At 46.8% G+C, this 20,589-nt stretch overlaps 4 protein-coding genes across 4 annotated transcripts in view; 2 read left to right on the top strand and 2 right to left on the bottom strand.

The window, feature by feature from the left end:
* Window positions 1-1,096: 1,096 nt before the first annotated feature.
* Window positions 1,097-4,615, bottom strand: LOC120896869 (double-strand break repair protein MRE11). Its single transcript, XM_040301369.1, has 2 exons — window positions 4,423-4,615; window positions 1,097-4,353 (listed from the first exon to the last, which is right to left on the bottom strand). The coding sequence occupies exons 1-2, from the start codon at window positions 4,529-4,531 to the stop codon at window positions 2,495-2,497; spliced, it is 1,968 nt and encodes a 655-aa protein (XP_040157303.1). The 5' UTR covers window positions 4,532-4,615; the 3' UTR covers window positions 1,097-2,494.
* Window positions 4,616-6,010: 1,395 nt separating this feature from the next.
* Window positions 6,011-9,007, top strand: LOC120896469 (transformer-2 protein homolog alpha-like). The gene is made up of 4 exons (XM_040300605.1): window positions 6,011-6,531; window positions 6,622-6,984; window positions 7,255-7,556; window positions 7,656-9,007. Exons 1-4 carry the CDS (start codon window positions 6,499-6,501, stop codon window positions 7,771-7,773), a joined length of 816 nt encoding a protein of 271 aa, XP_040156539.1. The 5' UTR covers window positions 6,011-6,498; the 3' UTR covers window positions 7,774-9,007.
* Window positions 9,008-9,331: 324 nt separating this feature from the next.
* LOC120893517 (adrenodoxin-like protein 1, mitochondrial) lies at window positions 9,332-10,401 on the bottom strand. The gene is made up of 3 exons (XM_040295468.1): window positions 10,157-10,401; window positions 10,016-10,067; window positions 9,332-9,940 (listed from the first exon to the last, which is right to left on the bottom strand). Exons 1-3 carry the CDS (start codon window positions 10,248-10,250, stop codon window positions 9,589-9,591), a joined length of 498 nt encoding a protein of 165 aa, XP_040151402.1. The 5' UTR covers window positions 10,251-10,401; the 3' UTR covers window positions 9,332-9,588.
* A 450-nt stretch (window positions 10,402-10,851) lies between these two features.
* The window catches only part of LOC120908613 (putative uncharacterized protein DDB_G0291608), a 79,044-nt gene continuing 69,306 nt past the window's right edge, over window positions 10,852-20,589 (top strand). The window contains exon 1 of the mRNA XM_040319802.1: window positions 10,852-12,282. Within this exon, the coding sequence (XP_040175736.1) occupies window positions 11,809-12,282 (474 nt within the window). The 5' untranslated portion in view covers window positions 10,852-11,808. The remainder of the gene's footprint in view (window positions 12,283-20,589) is intronic.

Here is a 20,589-nt window from a genome sequence, read left to right as displayed (position 1 = left end):
TCGTCAGTACTTCGTCTTCCAGTATCCAGTTACTCGTTCTGTTCAGCAATTTCGATTGTTTATCCGTCACGCACTCTCCCCGCACTAATCCTGCGATTCATTCGATTTTACGAACTGCAAATTTGGCCATTTATTTAAAGTGTCTTCATCAGCAGGATGCGCCCCAGAATGTGTCACCATCGACCGTTGTGTGAAACGGTGCATAATCCTCCTTCAGTTCGATTCATATTCATATTAGTGTAATCATAATCATCAGACACCGTTCTCCCTCCCCCCCCCCCCCGCCTTGTTCCACCCACCGCATTTAACTCCATCAATGAAAAAAGCAGACGGTTTCCGTTAGGCCCACACGCGGGCGGCACACACACACACAAGCCATTTATCGTTACGATTATGGTTATGGGCGTTTATAAAGTCTCACATGGACACATCCTGTGTTCCGCACCTTCACACCCCGGGGACCGGGGATGAGGAGACCACTCCAAAAATCCAGACCAAGCCGTCGGACATGATACCACTTCATTGATCGGGGCCGACAGCCGCCGCCTATCGGCGGCGGTCGAGAGGAGATTGGCATCGATGCACCCCCGGGGCATAGTGATGACATCATGGCTGTGGAGTGATTATTTTAGCCGTAACAAATTGACGTCATATGCAACGGGTAGCATAAGTGAAATGGAAATAGAGGAAAGGAACTGGTGAAGTGTAAAGCTTGTGGGGCCATTTTCTATCGCCGTGGTTATGGGTTGTATAATCATTACTTTTTTTTTAAGAATTTAATTGAATGGTGTACAAGGTGTAAATTATTTGTTTATGCTTTGTTGCAGCTTATGACCTATCAAATAGTAATGCAGTTCAGTCAGAATTTAGGTTAAATTGACCAGGTTACAGCACAGTGCAACGTTGTTCTCAGGTGTTCTGGCTCTCTAATGGCCGCACAACTGATACTAAGGTCATACAGATTTTGGAACTGATCACGAAACCTTATCAGTTCTGAAGCAAACCCTGAACGAGTATTAAAACTGACTGTTGCACACTGCAACAGGACTCTTTCTTTCGCCAGTTGGTAAATATTTTTTAAGTTGAAACAAGCGTTTTTTAAGCTGTCTAATTATTTATGTTTTCATTAGAGACGCTAAAAAATCCGTCACTTGTCGTGGGCTTTGACGAAAGAGTGACCTTGCATCTTTCGCTTAGCCTAGATCGGGATCCTTCGGGAATGCTCAACCCGATCAGTGATAGACGTTGACCATACTAAACACTGTCTGTGTCGCCCTCTTTCGGGAATCACAAGAAATAACACTGTACCACCGAATCGACCGTTAATAATAATTAACACTGACCCTGAACCCATACCGTACCTAAACTGACCCTAACCCCATCCTAGATCTTATAGGAACTAATACAATTCCTTGAACTGAACATAACAATCTATCAATCCAGGAACTGATACACAAACCCGCACCTACCCGGTGGATGCTCAACTCATTTAAGACCTGAAACTTATTTTGACCTTATACTGATACTGGAACTAAGCCTAAGCCCATATTGCTTCTGGAACTGATTATTAATAATGAGCATAGCAATCTTAGAAATTGAAGAATTCGTGAACGTATCCCGGTATTGGAATTGCCCCTGAACCCATACAGGCCATAGAACTGTTCCCAACCATATGCTGATCCTGGAAATAATACCAAGCCCATTCAGAGCCTGGAATCGATCCTAAATCTGTATAGGTTCTGTAACTGATTTTGATCTTACACCAATTCTGGAACTGATCCACAACCGATACCGGTCCTGGAATCCATCTCCTGTTGCTGAACCCATCCCGCTCTTGGAAATGATCCTGAACCCATATGGAACTGATTCTGATCCTTTACCTATTCTATAAACTGATTCACAACCTATGTTGGTCCTGAAAATGTTTATGAACTCATCCTGTTCTAAGGATTGCTTCTGAATCTATAATGATCCTTGAACTGGTCCTAATATTATACTGATCCTGAAAATCATCCTCAACCCCTACTAGCCTCGGTATTATTTCTGACAAACATCTCCTGGAAGATATCCTGACACCAGGCTGACCCTTGAACTGATCTCGATCCCATAACGGACTTGACAATGGAACCTTTGTAAGCATTCCCGGCAGCGCAAGATAGTTTTAATTCACCATAAAGGAGAACCGTATAGGTTAAGGTAAGGTGTATAATAGCAATATAGGAAAAGAAATTTAAATTATTATCTGTAACGCAGTCATTCGGATGGGAAAAGTAGCTCCTGGGCTGTAGATTTAAATTTAAAGCGTTAAAGCTTTTCTCTCCTGTAAACAATCAGGATTTATTTTCTCTTTTTCCCTGAGAATATTTCAATTAAACAAGTAATGTACAGGAGGAACAGCTTTCATGATTAAACTTAATGCTTAAAACCAAACATGTAATTCTACAGAATGAGTAACAATGCTTACCCCTCAACCAAACGCCGCTGTCATGATGCTTCACTCATCATCCGAATCAAAGTCCATCTGACGAGCCTTTGTGGCGGCCGGTTTTCTGGACGATGTTCTGGTGGCCACACTGGCAATACTGCCGTTGTTACTCGTCTGCGAGGCAAACAATGAACTAATCGACGTTTGTGACCGAGAACGGCTCGCACCGGCTCCAGTAGTTGTAGTTACTGCCGCTACCGTTGCCTTGCTAGCGCCACGTGCACCTCCACGTGAACCTCTTCCGCCACGCGCACCACCACCCCGTGCACCACGGGCAGGTTTCGCAGCGGTCGTATCCATCGTACCTTTGCCCGTCGTCCCATCGTTGTTCTCTGCCTCATCGTCCAGATCGCGAAAGCGCCTCAACGGATCGACCGCGTCCTGCTGCTTCGATCGTGTGTCCAGCATGTGGAGCACCTTCTCGTGCACCTCCGGGTCGGCCGCCGGGAACCCGGCCAGCGCTTCACAGATACCCTCCTCACTGAGATTGCCCTGTGCGCGCAGAAACTCGAGCGCTTTGTCCTCGTAAAACTTGATAATCTTCTCGCCCGCCTCATCGTCCTCGTAGTCCACCATCCGGCGGCAGAGTTCCGTCATGCTGCGAGGGAACAGCACCTCCAGCTGGTTCATCACGTCCGCCTCGCGGAAATACCGATCGACGATCTCCTCCGCCCGCTGGGCACGCTGTTCGCGCTGGTTCCGGTACGCTTCCTGCAGCGCAGCCTTGTCCAGCATCTTGCCCAGCTCGTCCTTTACCATCGCTTTGGGTTTCTTCTTAAAGATGACCATGTCCTGCGGGTTTGCTACCCGCCCGTGATAGCGAAACCCGAACCGGATCGCGTTAAACTGTTGCTCCACTTCGGTAAGCAGCAGCCGGAGCCGAATGAGCGGAAGCTTCGGCTGCCGGACGTACCCCGACTGCTGCTGCTTGGCACGCTCTATCATCGCCTCGATACGCTCGGTAGCGAAGGCCTGGACCCGCTGCTGCACGTCCCCCTCGTCAAGCGCCAGCTCCTCCTGCACCGTGGCCAGATCGATCGATTCAAACACGAACGGCCGTACCGATTTCAGCGGTATCGGATCCATCCGGAAGAGGCCCTTGTGAATGCTGAGCAATCCGCAGCACTTCGGTATCGCTTCGCCCTCGGACAGTGACGTCGCCACGGTCGAGCCGGGCTGGCTGACGTAGAACTTCTTCGCCGCGTTCTCCTCCGGCTCGATGCGGCAGTCGTGCTCGTGGCCCCAGATGATCAGGTCCAGAAACTGGGGCAGCGAGCTTTCGGGCAGATAATTTTTCGGCCCCCGTTCCGCCCGATTCTGGTGCAGTACCATGATGCTGAAAAAGCCGGGCTCATCCGGCTTCTCTATGAAGACTTTCGCATCGTCCAGCAGGCGGCACAGCCGCGCATCGCTCATGTAGCTCAGCCCGTACAGTGCCAGCTTCGTTTCGCCCTTGCGCAGCAGTATCGGGCGAATGTCGATCTTGCTCAGGTCGGTCCATTTGCCAAAGTAGTTCACGTACCCGTTGGTGCTGAGCAGATTCATCGAGCTGACGCGCCCGGCACCGCCCGAATCGTCATGGTTGCCGTGGATGGAAAACACCGGTATCGCGATGTTCATGTTCGGATCCTCGTAGTTCACCGTGTGGCTTAGCGATTCCAGGAAGTTGTCGTTCTGATTGCTCAAAAACTCCAACCGAATCGGTTTGTCGCCGAGTGTGTACGTCTTCAGCAGTCGAAAGCAGCGGTCCAGCGTGTTGGTGGACGGGTTTGCCACATGGAACAGATCGCCACCGAGCAGTATCGCGTCCACGTCATTTTCCAGCGCGTGCTGCAGCACTTCCTCAAAGGCGATGAAGCTATCATCCCCTGGAAGGAACAATTACGTTACAAGGATATTCCTGTACGCCGCGGAACAGCGCCACCACCGATGCTTACCTCGTATAGGATCTTTCTCATTGTATCCTAAATGTATATCACTCGCCACCAAGATTTTTATTGTGTCGTCCGGATTAATGTCCGCAGATTGTGTGGTGCTTTCGGACATTTTCGAGTGTAAATTTGGTGTGCGTAGTTTTGAAACACCAACTAACCGGGAAAGTGCGTGTTTTGGTTTTGGTGGCCTTCGTTCCAGCTGTCATCCCATTTCGCGGGTTTATTTTCCTCCTATTCCCAAACAACATTTTTCATCATCGGCTGCGGTTAATGAAAAACAAGGTTGATATGTTCAAGGTAATTTGAGATACAATTTGAAAGAAGTTAAATTAAACCGTTGAGTGAAATGTTGAAAACCGAAAGAAATTATACAAACTGCTCGTCAAAATATGTAGCTCAACGTGTCTGAGAAGATTTTTCTCCTTTGACTCTGTTCCATAATTTCAACAACATACCGCGTATTTTGAATTTCCACGTAGGTCGAATCTCGTGATTTCAAGCCAAAATATCACTTAGGTTGGAAATACACGAACCGTAATTTTCGAGGCACCATGAAAATCGCGTATAAATTGTACTGTTAATTTTGTTATAAAATCTGACTGGCAGGAGAGATAATCGCGGTTCTTGTATGGAATCATCCGAGGTCTGGTGACAATTTTATGTTCCAAGATAAAATTGTTTTTATCGATTTGCGAATCAAATTATTTATTTCCCATAGTTTTTGCAAAATAAAGTACAAAAATTGTTTCTCAGCACAAGTTTTTAAACAATTTCACCAGAAAAAACTAAAATAATCGGTTCATGCTACGAAGAAAATCTCTGCAATACCAAAGTGGGTATCTATCAAAAACAGCAGGCACGATTGAAAACTCGGAAGATTTAACAGCCCAACTATTCTACAATTGTTATAAACAAGGCGTATAGCAAGGCGTAATTTCGCGGTACTGTGACGATCTCGGTTCGTATATTTCCAACCTAATGTTCGTGTAATTTTGCAAGTTTGCGTAGTTTAACCACTTTATGAGATTTAAGCTTTTCGTCACGTTTAATTATTTCATATGATTCTGACTGAGAATCACCCCTATTTAAATAGTTTATAACATTCGATCAAAAAGGAAATTATTTGACATTTTACAATTGATGTGTCAAATTAGTACAATTTTGTTCAAAGAATTGTCAAATATAGCAATCTCTGAAACCGCGTATAAGAGGTACAGTGCACTTCGTGAATCGCCTGTACATGCATTTTCTTGTTGTAAAAAGAGAGCTTGAAGTTTAAAAAATAGAAAAATGTTTATATTTTAATCATATTTCACTACTTTTTAAAAATTGAAAATTGATATGCTTATTCCTGATTTGCTCCACAAAAGTTTTTTTACTGATGGAGGGGTTTGAATTCATTGCTGATTTTTGATTAAAAAAACAACGAAAATGGTTGATAATAAAAGCGTAGAAAACGTTTTAATTTTTTGCTGCATTATTTCTCCAGATCCTCGGAAGACCTGCGTGTAGTTCCCCCTTAACACTGAGCTACTCGGCGATTTTTTGAGCAATCGACCAGCTGTCACCGCAGCGACGGCTCGTGTAGATAAGCCCTACGGTCGTGCCTAGCTGGGATCAAACCAACCGGCATTGCAAAGGCATCGGCAGCAACAACACCGGTTCCGCGTTTATCCGCAAAACGACCGCCAGCCAGACCGGGACAGTTCCTCCCTACCGATACAGCACCAGTCTGTGCGCCCGTGAGCGATGCCGCTAATCATCCCGAGCGAAGTTTGGCACCCGGGAAGCGAATAGACGCGAAGAGTGTGTGTGCGTGTGTGTTAGTGCGTATGTTGGAAAGTTGTGTGTGCAGAGTAGCAATCATCCAAACCCCGCAAAAGCCCCGTCCGCTTGCACGGCCACCGTTGGTGTTCATTTGCTGTGCGCGCTCGTTAGTTTTTAGATGCAGTGAAGTGTTGTTATTTTGGTGCGATATAGTTAGCATTTAAGTCCTGCAAACGGTCGCACATCGCTCGTTGCCATTGGGTTGTCGTTACGCGGAGAAGTAGCCGAAACATCAGCGGAGGAGCAGGCAGCATGAGCCACTCGAGAAATTATAACTACTACGAGGTAAGCAGAGCGAACGCAGCCCACCCAGCCAGTCGATGGTATCTGTGGTGCCCTGTAACTAATACCGTACCGTCTGTCCGCACTTTGCAGCCCTCGCGGTCCCGCAGCCGGGAACGCAGCTACCGTCGAGAGTATCGCGACGATTCGGAACGCTACAATCCAGGCACATCGGAGTCGGGCCGCACACCGGCCGATTACGGTGGCTCCTCGTCCAGTTACCGCAGAAGCTCGCACCATCGAAGTTCACACTCCACCGCACACTACCACGACCCACCGGCCTCCTCGTCGGCATCCGGCGGGGCGCACGAGTGTTCGTCACACAGCGGCAGCTCGTCCGGCAAGGTCGTGCTGGCCGTGTTCAATCTCAGCGTGTACACCACCGAGGCGGAACTGTACGATACGTTTTCCAAGTTTGGTCCACTGCGAAAGACGACCGTGGTGCTGGATGCAAAGGTTGGTATGGCATGGCCTACTGCTTACGATGCGAATTGCTGCCACCGCATGCAAACCTAGCCGGGAATGTAAAGCCTTGCTCCCGGTCTAAGTAGGCGCGCGGTAGAGAGTCCCATGCTGGAAAGTTTACGGATGAAATGCGTCCAAACAGTAGCATTCTCATTAAAGGCCTTTCCGGACAGCCATGTTTCATCGAACTAGCTAGATCCCGATGGTACGGGGCAGTTGTTAAAACAATTAAAACAAATCTGCAATCTTTTCATTTTCTAGACGGGACGCTCACGCGGATTCGGCTTCGTGTATTTCGAGAGCGCGGAAGACGCCAAGGTGGCCCACGACCAGGCGAACGGCATCGAGATCGGGGACCGGCGGATACGGGTGGACTTTTCCGCCACCAACAAACCGCACGATCCGACCCCGGGCGTCTACTACGGCAAGGTGTCCCATCCCAAGACCGGATACGGCGGCCATTCTTCCCACGGTATGGCCAGCTCGCACGGCTACCACCATTGCAGGGCGTGCGAGGTGGAAGCGCGGGAACGCGAGCGATGGGAACGGGACGCGAGATCAAGGTACGGGACTTCCTTTCCCTTTTTTTTTTTGGTTTTTTAAAGGTTCTCATCCATTTGTGGGAATTCAAGCTAAACGAGAATTTTGCATTAATTTTGCAGGGAGCATTACTACTACTACGACAGCTATTCCGGTCACGATCGCAGCCGCAACCGTTCCATGACGGGCCGGTCTGGCAGGAGCAGCGATTACTATCGCGGCGGAACCAGCATTCGCTGACAGTGGTGGACTTCCTCCAACCATGCACCCATCGCTGCTGGTTGAATCGGTTAAGGAAACGAGAAAACAAAAGAAACGCACCATAAGGAGACAGGAAAGAGGGAAAGAGAGAGAGAGAGAGAGTGAAAAGCACCGAATGAGAGCAGTGTGCGGGCAAGTTGTGTCCCTCTGCGTTTGCATATTGTTACGTCGCGGTGCGCACAATAAGGATAAGGAGGATTGTTAAGAGAGTAAAGCCTAGCCAAAAAGGGACAGAACCGGAATCTTGCACCCCGCGTAATGATATTATGGGATGCTGCGTCTGGAGATGCGCATGAAACGGGACGCTAAGAGGGTAGCAAGGGGAGGGCGACGCAAGCAAAACTAGAATAAGACACGCAGAAGTTCCGGCGAAAAACGCGTCCACAGCGCCCGTACGGTGTATGATTAGCGTCCTCCCTCCCTCCGGCCTGGTTATGCGTGCGTGTCCCGTGTTTGTAGAAACAGGTTTGCAGGGGCCGTTGGTCTAGCGTGCGCCCCAGAAGAAGAAGAACCGCATATGCTTATATCCTTTTTTTTGCGAAAACGGTGCGTGTGCGTGTATGTGTGCGGTGCGATGCGTAGCGTGTTAAGGAAGAGGGTCGGTTTTAACTTTTGTTTTTTCTTTGCGAGTCCAGTTCCACAGTTCAGGCAAAGGATTCTCGATCTCACAGTGACCGGCCGATATTGGAGGAAGAGAGGTCGGGGGGGCAGAACTGGATTTCTGCCCAACGATCAGATGCGTATGCGCGTTATAATAGGTATTGTTAAATAATGTTCCTTTTTTTACCACACTTCCCTGTGTCTGTCTTTATGTTTCCTCCCCAGCGCCTCCCCACACATCCCCCCCCCCCATCCCGTTTTATTAATGATTTATACGTACGCGTACACACGCACACGCACACCAAGAGACACACATCAATGCTAGAATCTAATAAGTTATCAGTCCCGCGTCGATTCCTTACCCAAACTGCGGTTGTCGTGTCCTGCCCGTGTGGGAGGTTGTTTTCCTTAAAAAAAAATAGTCGGTGCATTTTAAATTGTTACTGTTTCGTTATGCTTTGTTTGCGGATGTGCGCCGTGTTACAATTGTGCAGGAAAAAAAAACGGAGATATATAGTGTAAAGTAACAAGGGGGAAGAGAAAGATGACAAACTAACTCTAATGCCTAGAAAGAATAAATTAATTTCAATAAAAGACTTTAATAAGAAACCAACTGGCGTGGTCGGGGTCTTTGTCTCACGGTAGCGTATGACCTTGGAAGGGAGGAAGGGGGAAAACTTGTCAAACCGCACTTCAGACTGAGAATCTTGGACGTGTTTAGAAACGATCCCCTCTATTTAATTCTAATTCTGACTCTCCCCTGCCGGACAGCAGCATTAGAAGATGTGCCCGGCTGTCCACGGCAATGCAAATTATTCCGTTTTTTTTTTGCGGAAATCTAAGACAGCCCACATCGAGATGGAACAGGATATTCTGGTCATCCTGGTCGGTATTGATGCGAGCAAGGGAAGAAAACCCAATTTAATAGACAAGGGAGTAACATTTGTTCGTCGCTTCTTTTATTACACGTACAATAAATGTAACTGCTCCTTTTTTTTCTTTTCTACCACTACAATGCCTGAATGTAACCGCGCATTGCCTTTCCGTAGCGCGGAGGAACAATCGTTCGCTATTAACATTCCCACACTAGCGAAAGCGTCCTAATCTTTAACTGCAAACAAAAATATGTATAACCAAACGAAAACCACACTAAAACTAGCGCCCAAAAACGAAAACCCCACCCACAAACGCAAACTAGTGCGGCTTTGGTTTGTGTCCGTCTACGTAAAAGTTTCGTGTCGCCTGCGGAAGCTGCAACCGCATCCCTTCCAGGTCCTTCTGCAGCACTATCTGGCAGCCGAGGCGGGAGTTTTCGCGCAGAAACGGTGCCATATCGAGCAGATCGTCCTCCTTCTCCTCCGGCTCGGCCAGACGATCGAGATACTCGTCCTGCACGTACACGTGACAGGTGGTGCAGGCCAGCGAGGCCTCGCAGGCGCCCTCCATCTCGACACCGAACCGATGGGCCAGGTACAGTACGTTATCGCCCACCTTGCCCCGAACCGTCGTCTCCTTGCCATCCTTATCGATGTACGTAATGTTTACGCTGAAAATTAAGGATCGAAATGAATTTGACACAGTTGAAAAGTTGTAGATGCGGGCACGATTGGCAGTGACATACACTTCATCTTCACTCTTTGGATCCTGCCATTCATATTCGCCGTGAAGCAGCTCTGTAAAGAGAAATGAGGACAGTTTAATCTCCTATCAACCAACAAACCTTGCACAATGTTGTGGGGGGCAATGGTTTCATAATACTCACGCACGGTGCTGTGTATATTTCGCGGTATTATTAACCTGTGGCACCGGTTGTACATGCCACGCGCCAAATGAAGTAAAGACGTTGTGATGGGCATCGTTGTGTGTTGGTGTGGTGGGAGGGAAAGATGGTCCACTGGTGCAAAATTTACAACAAATTAACTGAAATGGATTTGATACCGGTATTCTGTGTACGATAGGGGAGCACTGCAATCAAAACAAACCACCCGTCACAACAATGTGGACCAATGACAGCCGACAGTTTCGAATCGCTTGCTGCTGTTTTCGAACTAACATATTCCACAAAAAAGGGCTTTTTGATGAATTATCTGTGCAAAAGTAATGCCTATTATAATATTATAATGCTAATTAAATTATTCAATTCATTTTAACGCCCGAGTTGTCATCAAGAGCACTGAAAAGCATTCAATTCAGAATTTCACAACCATCGTTTTGATTTTTGCTTCGTCAAGTTGCAATTCGAAACTGAACGAATGTTTACTTTGCTGCGTTCAGTTTGACAGCGCTTTTCTTCGCACGGCTAACCCCATACCACATCACGCTTGCTGTACGTTTTCAGCACCAATGACGTCACAGTTGCCGCTTCCCTTCAACTAGTGCGAGCAGGACAGCAGCATACCCTACACGCTACCCTGCCTGTGGGTTTGTACTGGGAGTTTTTGCTCCCTTTTCTTCCATCATGTTTATTATTTCTCTGGAAATCGTCAAGGCAGGAAGCACGGAGTCTGGCGGAAGCCATTCGTTCGCTCGAAATTTTCACTCGCTTTTCCGACCAAACCAACCCGGAACCCAGTAGCTAGCGTTGAAACAAAACAAAGTGATCGCAGTGCGTGTTGCGTTGTGTGTGTGCATTACGGAAAATTACGCCGGCAAAGTAGGAAATAGGAGGCAGAAGCGCCAGTTTCGTGAAAATTACTACCTCTCTCACACTCACTCTCACACACCTCCGTCAGCATCAAGCGAACAATAATAATCCACTTTGCCCAAAGATCGATTTATGCCCTTCTTCCTCCCCATCGCGCTGCCCAGAATTGCGCCTGCAGCAGGTTCATTGTCGCGTGTTTTCCCACCTCCAAGTGTGTGCATGTGTGCTGCGTAGCCGTGTCGCTGTGTGTCTATCTCCCTTCCCTCGTCCTGTGTGTGCCGATAGTGTTTCGGTGACAATCAATAGCGCCTACAGCATCCCTAAAGTGCTACAACTCAGCAGCAGCACCCCGAGGGGAAAAGTGAAAGGTGACGAAATTGTGTATTGTGCGTGCGGGGTTTTTCCTACCGAGTGTCGGCGAAAAGGGTGAGATAGTTTTCTCCCCACTGCGCAGTGGCTTTTTCTTTTGTGCACACACGCACACACACGCGCGGTACCATCTCACACCTCGTCGTTTGCCCGGAGGCGGCAGCTGCTACTGGTGTCATCATCAACACACACACACACACACACACACACACACACCCTCCCGGTTTGGTACGCGCGAGACACAAAGCAACAGCAGCAACAGTAGGCGTTGTGTGTCGCGCGCGTGTGGCACATCGAAAGCAACCCCCTGGAAAAGAGCAAGTGCGAGACGTGTCTCACACGCACACACCCACACACACACACGTCGCGGAAGCGCAAGGATTTCCGTAAAGGACGCTTGAATGTTCGACACGATGATGCAGCAAGCCGTATCGATCAAAGCCGAGCCGGACTGGAGTGACCTTTTAGTGGCGGAGCCGGACAATCGCGCGCAATACGCGCTCGAAAATGTGATCCGCCAGCAGCAGCAACAATTGCTGCAGCAGCAACAACAGCAGCAGCAGCAGCAGCAACAGCAGCAGCAGCAACAACAGCAGCACCAACAGCAACAACATCACCAGCAGCAACAGCAGCAACAGCAGCAGCAGCAGCAGCAATATCATTTGCGCAATGGGGCCGGTGCAAGCCTCACCCCAAATACAAGCAACCCGGTCGCGATCGTAAATGGGGCCGGAGCGGCTGGGTCCAGCGCGAGCCAGCAGTCGGGAGGTGATCCCAGCGAGGACAACGAACCGCTGGACATGATCGAGGCGATCGGCGACTCGGACGACAACGATTTTGCTGAGGCAGAATCGCTCACGCTGCAGCAGTTCAAGGTAAGAGAAACGAAGGGGGGAAGGGGGGGGAAAGGGAATTTTCTGTTCCGTGGGATGGCTTTTCTCGGCCCCAGTCCCCGGGGGTGCACGCACCCGTAAAAGATCGTCAATGTTTGATTCGTTTTAGTGTCCGCCAACCCTCAACCTCCCCGTATATCCTTCCGCACTTTGTTGTGCTTTCGATGCGCACATATCCGCGTGCGTTGTTTGTTTGGCTGATGCTGTGTAAATAACGTGTGGCAGCGAATGGGCGCGTGTGTGTGTGTGGTCAATGGAAACGCTAGCACAACCGCACACAGGATGCGTTGCCTATGCCACAACCCTGCTGCGATCGTCGTTTATTTGTGTAAACAACGGCGTGTTCCACTTTTTAGTCTTCGCGCCCAACCAATGCGAGAGGCATGACCATAGAATAACATCAGCGCAAACCGTTAGCAATAGCAAAGATTGCGTTCCTGCACATCCGCCCGAGTACGATCGCGTATTGCACTGCAGCTTTTAATATCCATCTATAAAACATGTTGCCCTTTTGCGATATGGTTACGTTACCGATGGTAATTTTCTATTTCACATGCTCATGCAAAACCAACAACAGCCCACGATGAGGGTGTAGGACTGTGAGAAGATTCGTCTTTGCGTACGATCGCGGTGCTGCTGCGTGCAACGACGTCGGAGCAGAACGCTGCTATGTTTTGCGCGATGGCCGTGCGTTTGCACGTACGATCAGAATTTGTAAACATAAAAAGGGAAATCTCGTTTGATGGGCTTGATGGCTTGTTTCGCTGCAATTACCATCGATCATCTACACAGGCATTGTTTGGGCTTTCCTTCTTGCCTTACCGCGCGCATTGTATGCGTGTAGCGTACATTTATAGCTTTTTCTGTAAATATACGGGAAAGACAAATAATGGTATACAAAGCAAGCAATGACCTCGATACGTGCAAAATCCTTTTTTGAACACAAATCTGTCATAATTTTCATCTTTCGGTATTGCAGAAAAGAAAAAGCTGATTTGGCGCAAAAAGAGTCCGATTGCCACCGATCGATTTTTCCCCCCAAGTGAAGCAATTCGATGGCAGCATCATAATCTCGCACAAACCTGTACTCACTTTAAAAATAACCTTAAAAAGGTGCATCAGAGTGGATTTTTGTTGAAGAGCGCGAAACACAAAAGCGCTGTTGGTTCTCCTTCAGCAACACCAGCCTGTATGCGCCGGGAGGGAGCGATACCGGTGCACTTGTACGGGAGAAACTGCTTTCGTAAACCCGCGCCGTCGATAAAACCATTAAAATCCGTACGATTCTGCGTGCCGAAGGATGCACGAAAGGTGTGTAGCCAATTTCCCCCTCCACCTTCCCCTTTTCCATATTCCCGCACTTTCCCGGCTTTATTTTCTGTCACTCTCTCTCTCTCTCTCTTGTTCATCGCCAGCCCTCCCGCTCAATCGACACTTATCGCACGGTCGCTTCTGGCTTTTCGTCTTTTTTATGGCCAAAGTGTCCTCATCTTCCGCCACGAGGACACACCGTAGGCCAGCAGCAGTAGCGGTGGCGGCGCAAGGCACCGGCACTTTATCGCCTCGTACCGGCATAAAAGTTTGTGTGTGAGGGAGAGAGAGAGAGAAAGAGCCACGCAAACGAGATGGGCAGCGACACGGGAAGGACGAACCAAACGCGCGTGGTGGTGGCGGTGGTGATGCGCGGTGTGCCAGGGATAAAACTCGTAAAACTTTATAACATCCCATGAATTAAACTTTATTTTACGCTGTATTTTTTTATTATTTCACTCTACTGTTCGCTTACGACGTTTTATCGTTTTAGCTGACTTGGCAACTCGAACGGTGCGGTGCGGCGTGTGTTTGAGGGTGTAGTCACGGTGAAGTTAGTCTCTCTGTGCTGTGTGCGCGCAGGTTTAGCATTGAATGGGAGTGTGTGTGAATAAGGATTTTTCTTATATTCGTCGTTATATTTTTTAATGTCGTCTTGCAGCAGTGCATGATTAAATTTAATCAGTCCTTTCGTTATCTACCCGTGCCTTATGCGGGGAATTCGGTCGTTCTACTAGGACGGTTCTTTCGGACGGTTTTGTGACAGTCGGCACGGTATTTTTATTATTTTAAGTTTTTATTATTTTTACATTTCCATATCTTTTTTTCACTTGCTTTAAAATATGTAAATTTTTCATCTTCTTCGCTCTCTTCCATTCTCTTACTCTCTAGCACACTGTTTCTTTCACCTTCATTCCAAACAGCTTTGTGTTCAACATGGATATTCCATTTGCTTTGTGTTTTCTTTCTTTTCTGCTTTAGGTTTCTCTGTTTTCTCAGCTTTTATATTTATTTTATCCCACGGAGGTGTCAAAGTTATATTTTCTGGCATCGGGTTTCGTTGGGTTGCGTTTTAATTCTGTATGCGGAGTGCGTATATATTTCCATACGCAGCGTGTTTTGTACTGTATTTTTAGGAATAGTTATTAGTGGCGATCTCCGACCAAGACACGATGTGTTTACTGTTCTAGGAACTTGAATCTCAAGATTTGACGCTGAATGGGAAGCTCAGAGGAGTTTCAGTTATTTCCGAAACAGTCAGTTGCTCGTTTGTTTAGTCTTCTTGTGGGAGGGAAAATGAACCCTCAAATAGTTCTCCGTGGGTGTTGACCTAAATTGCAGCAGAGCACCAATATAGATGCGTATTAACCTTAGTGTGGTCGTCCGCATCCCAACTGTTAGTTGCTTCGATTGAATACAATAAGCAAAACTGCATCATCCACATGCCCCGCGCCGCCGCTTTCAAACTGTATCGTAATTAAAAATAATGAACGTTACGCTACTTTCGCTTTAATTAGACACTTAACGGCTGTTTATACGATCGAATTTTACTGGCCTTTAGCTGGTTATTTGAAAGAGCCTTATTTTCATACCCCTCCCCGTCCAATGCGCAACTAATCACCCGAGCGATCATTTCGCTTCGCTTTATCTCGACCGAAATGAGGTTCCTCTTTTATTAGTCCTTTTTATCCTGCCTAATAACCTGCTATATGATGCGGGAAGGACCAACCCATCTATCGTTCAGGAGCAGAAGCAGCACCAGCAGCAGCAGGCCGTTCAGGCGGCGCCATCTGTCTGTGTCCTGCACATGCACGCCGAGGACGAGGACCGATTCGAATGATTGCGATCATTATTAGTTTGCTTTTACTGTTTCGCTATTCCTTTCTTTTTTTTTGTTATTTTAAATTGCAGTGGAATAATTACACTGCTAAACCCGTAAACTCTGGCCTCGAACCTCGCTCTAGTGCACCGACAGTTGTCGAAGTTTCCGTTTATGGCGCTCAGCAGTTGGATGGTGACGACGACGATGCGACCAAATGGGCGGAATCTCATTTTCTTATTTCGCATCGAATTTTATATTTATTTGCTTGCTATATTTCCACCATTTATCCCCCTCGCCCCCCCCCCCCCCTCCCGCTTTAACGATCCTATCAATCCATCTTTATCGTGCTGTCTGTCCCTTTCCGCTCTCCGCGTCTCGCCCCCACTTTCGATCATATACGATCGCAGGGCTCAGCATCTGTCGCAAGCTCGCTTTATGTGTGTGTGTGTATGTGTGCAGGTTTTATTTTATTTAGTTTACTCATTTAACAACTTTTCCCCGCTTGCTTGCTGTTAACGCGCCCCCCGGGCCACCCGTCCTCTCCCTTTCGCCCCTTTTGCGATCCATATCCCATCAGCACAGTGTGCTCCTTTAATCGTCTTTTTCCATTGCTATTTTCGGTTGTTTTCTGTTTTCATTTATTTTTATTGTTATTGTTATGGAATCCCTTCCTTCCCTCCGCTGCTCTACTTCCTCCCCGACCCCGTTTTTCCTTCCTTATCTATTTGCTGGTGCGTGCTCGCTCACTCTTGGCGCGGGGAGTTTTTATCTCAGTTTCACCCAACCAACCAACCCCCGCCCGTCGTCGTCCCGCGCTCCAGCTTTTTATATGAAACACGAAACGGCCAAGCACACGCATTAAAATTCGTTAGTATTTCCGTTGGTGTGTGTTGTTGTTTCATTGCTGGGTGCAGCCGTAGTCGTCTTGTTGAGATTATATTTATATTTTGTTTCCTTTATTTCTTAAACCAAGGAGAGAGAGAGAGAGAGCGAGAGGTGTGTGTAGGTTATATCTGGCTCCATTTTATCGGGATGGCCGCGAGGTGCGTGGGTGTAGGGCTAGATGTGGGACCGTGGCGGGAAGATGAAAAAGTATTTTTATTTTATAGCACCCACCGTCGTCGGCTGGCTGGATCATTTTTACAACGACTGGTGGTGCCTGCCCCGCACACAATTATATACCACGGCGCGGTTTTGCCGCCGCTCTTCTTTCCCACCACCATCGCCATTTGATTGCTGGTGGTGGTGGTGGGTTTGGTTGGTTCGAGTGTTGGTTCGTTTCGGTACGTTTTATGGGGCCGTATTAAAAGTTTTTCTTTTTCATAACAATAATTTTGTGTTTTTCGCTCAATTATATTTGCCTTTGTTTTTGACGTTTCGGGGTGCTTCGGCTTCTCTCTCCTGCCTCGCATGCTGTTGTGTGGCGCCTTCTTTAGGGCTATCGGCGGCTGCTCCTCCGGCAAAGAGGGAACCATTCACCTTAAATCCTCTCCTTCTCTCTCTCTCTCTCTCTCTCTCTCTCTCTCTCTCTCTCTCTCTCTTTGTCTCGTCGCTTCTAATTTATAAAGAAGGTACCTGCATTTTATATCTTTTACGGCGTTCAGATCTTAGAAAAATTTTCAATCTTCCATTTTTATGGCAAATTTTGGACTGTTAATTGCAGGGGCGCACAAGGACCCGCCGCGCGCGCACGATTTTCTGCAGAAGCACGATCTTAATTTCGCTCGTGGGGTCGCTTTGGATCGCTTTTAACACACCGGACGCCGGACGGCCGGACGGGACAGAATGGCGCGCTTAATTTTCTAAGAATTCTTTCGCTTGCTTAATAATGATTTCCTCTTTCCCATTTTACTCGTTTTTGTTACCAAAAATTTATGTTTCTTGCGGAGATGAAAAATTCTCTCCCATTATTCAAGCCGGCAGCAGGAATGTTTATAAGTTTCACAATTTTTATTATTTCTTGTGCATCTTTCCCTTCCGTGCTTTTGCTAACACACAGTTTGCCGGGGCTAGCCGGTACAATATTTATGTGGGTATATTTATTTTTAAACAATTCAGTTCTCTGTTTATCTTTCGGCTTTTGCCTGCCCAGGCCCGCAGCAGCACTACTGCGCACATGCTTTAAATTATTGTTATTATATGTTTTTTCCCCCTTGTTGCTTGCTTCTTCCCTCTTTGCTGTGTGTTTCATTTTCGTATTCGACGTGTATATGTGTTATCTCTTTTGTTATTCTTTCACCCTCCGGTGCTGTTCCCTTGTTTTATTTGCTTCGTTTCCTTCAAAAGCCGAACTTTGTATTTGTTCCATTTGTATAGAGGTGTTGATTTTTCTCCTTTTGCATCCCATTCATTCTTCTCTCTCTCTCTCTCTCTTTCGTCTCTCTTTCCACATGTGAGCGCTCATTTTCGCCTTGTGCAAGCTTATTACTTTTCCGTTTGTCGTTAAAAGCGATTACGGCGCACAATTTTACCAATTCTAAGCTACTACCAGCACACAACACAAAAGTGTATACATATATGTGTGCTCTGGGATTTTAATTTCGGAATTTATCGCTAGAAACTTTTTTCCTTTTCCTTCTTTGGTTTCATTCCGTTTGCTTATCCAATTTATCGCATTGTATCACGCATCGTCCTAATTATCATTCTTTATAGCATCAAAACGGGCCATAGATTTAGGCTGAGCTTCTAAATATGAATTTATTGTTAGCTTAGAAAACCATGGAATTAGCAGCAGCAGCAGTTGAGTGAAATTTATTTTTCCTTTTTTATTGTTGGTGGGGGTTTCTCTTTGCTTAACCTGATTTTCAGGCCCGCGTAACCGAGCGGACGGAAGAGATTTTACCGCTATTTATAAAATACGAAGAGCGAGCAAAGTCTTATTTTATTGCTTCGTGTGCCTTTTTGGAATGTTCTGGTCTGAGCTCTGTTTCTTTGTGTTTCAATAATTTTGGTCTTTTACCTTACTTCCACCGTTTCTTTCAAGCCATTTCGACTGCGTTTTTAACACAAAAACCTTTGTTAAAAGATCGTGAACTAAAGTACGAATTATGTATAGCGAATAAGGTGTAGAGAGGGATTAGGCCGTGCGAGTTGCCATTGACCTTATTAGTGCTCCGGGGGCCTTGAGAGTAGTGGTGGGAGCTCGGAATCGGACCTGCCCGATCGCGATTCCGCGTTCAGAATCAATTCCGGATCCAATTCCGATGCTGGAATCGATTTCGATTCCAGAGTCGATTCCGAAACCAATTCCAGAGTCGACTCCCAGAGCCGATTCCGAAGTCGGCTACGGAATCAGAATCGGCTCCGGTATCGGAATCCCAATCGACTCCAGAATCACAATCGGCTCCGTAATCACAATTGGCTCCGGAATCGGAATCGACCTGAGAATCGTAATTTGCTCCGGTAACGGAGTCAGAATTGACTCCAGAAATGGAATTAGCTCCGGAATGAGATTTGTTTCTTGAATTGAAACAAGAAATTTCAGAAGCGAAATCAGTCCGAACATCTCAATGATCATGGATCATATAAATTTGATTTTTTTCGGCTATCAATACTTAGCATCATTGGACCCAAACGCCCATTCCTATGGAGATGCCAAAACCGACTCCGTTTAGAAGCTAATTTTGATTTCGGAGCCAATTCCGATGCCGGAGCTGATTTTAATTCCGGAGCCAATTCCGGAACCGATTTCGAATTCAGAGCCGTTTCCTGAGCCGATTTCAGAACCAATATCGGAGCAAATTTCGGATCCGATTCCGAAAACTGGTTCCGGACCTATTATCCGGAATCGATTGCAGAAAACTTCAGAGCTAGCCGGAATCAATTCCGACGAAATCTTCATTTTTCCCATCACTAGTTGAGAGGCAGCAGAGGAAGCAAAAAATTTCAATGTTGCTCATTTTGAACGCGACTTGGCCTTGGCTAGTGCTGCCGGTTGCACTTACTTTTGCCACCAGAGTAAGGTGAGAAAATAAAAATATTAAATCGTAAAAGTGTACCTTCCAGATCGCACACTGGCTCCGCTAGCCCACTGCACAGGCGCAGACAGATCGCGGTTCAACGCATAGTGCGCTCTGCTCTACCAGAGGAATCAACCCCTGCTCCAAGTTAATATTTAACCCAGTTTTATAGCTATGCAATCAAACCATCGCAATCAAGCAGCACCGCTCTATGTATGTGTACGGCTCGAAAAAGGGTTCAAGGAGCCTTCCTTTTTGCTGCCTGCGCGTGTGTGTATGTGCACATAGTGCAAAACAGTCCAGACAATTGGCCCGCTGGGTGTTGATAGGAGAGTGTGTGTGTGTGTGTGTGTGTGTGTGTGTGTGTAAGCAAGGGTAATAATTCTATACTATGGTTTTAATTAAAACCTCCAACGTTTACAGCACTCTACTGGCCCTGCTGGTCCCTGCCGGTGTACGTGTTTTCTATAAAATCGTTCCCCGTTCAAGCATGGAATTGGCTCATTTAGTGTTATCTTTTTCGGTTCGGCTTGTTGTGTGCCAGGAGAAGCAGAGGGCATTAACAACAACGCCACAGACGTTACAGTAACATTATGGCACAGGGTGTAGGGCGCAACACGATCAGAATATAACAAGCTTCTAGTGTGTTGGAAAAGTTTGAATGAAAAGTCTTAAATTATGATAACCGGCACTTGCTCTTTATCCTTCTCCGCTTTTAAGGTCCTGTTTCAACGGCTACAAATCATGTAACAATAATGCTAGTGTATATCAATGTATTGTAACTTAATGCTCTCTCTTCCTGTCCTAATCCTTTGTTCTTTATGGCCATTCTTACTAACCTTTTCTTGTTTTAAATGACCTTTCTCTGACATTCGCTTTTGGGATGTGATTCATAGTACTCTCTGTGGCTATTGTGTCGCAGACGCTTTCGATTCGGTTCCAATCCTATTTTTTCTTTCGTGTCCTTCAGCATCAGGATCATGTAAAATATGTAGAAATGTATATGGCTTTGTTCTTGTTGGGTTAGAAAGCGAACATTATTGATCAGTCCGTGTTACCACAAAGAAAACGATAGAATATCCGCTCAAATTTCAAGCTAGACATTGAAAACGAACCTTTTTCTCTCTTCCGAACACAAACTCTTGTGGTAAAAACTGTTAAAATTCGTGTACCAACATAACATAAAACCTCAATTTT

Source organism: Anopheles arabiensis, chromosome 2 (assembly GCF_016920715.1).
Source record: "Anopheles arabiensis isolate DONGOLA chromosome 2, AaraD3, whole genome shotgun sequence".
In the NCBI taxonomy this organism is placed as follows: domain Eukaryota; kingdom Metazoa; phylum Arthropoda; class Insecta; order Diptera; family Culicidae; genus Anopheles; species Anopheles arabiensis.
Note: the sequence above shows the minus strand (reverse complement) of the source record. Positions and strands in the feature narration are given on the sequence as shown.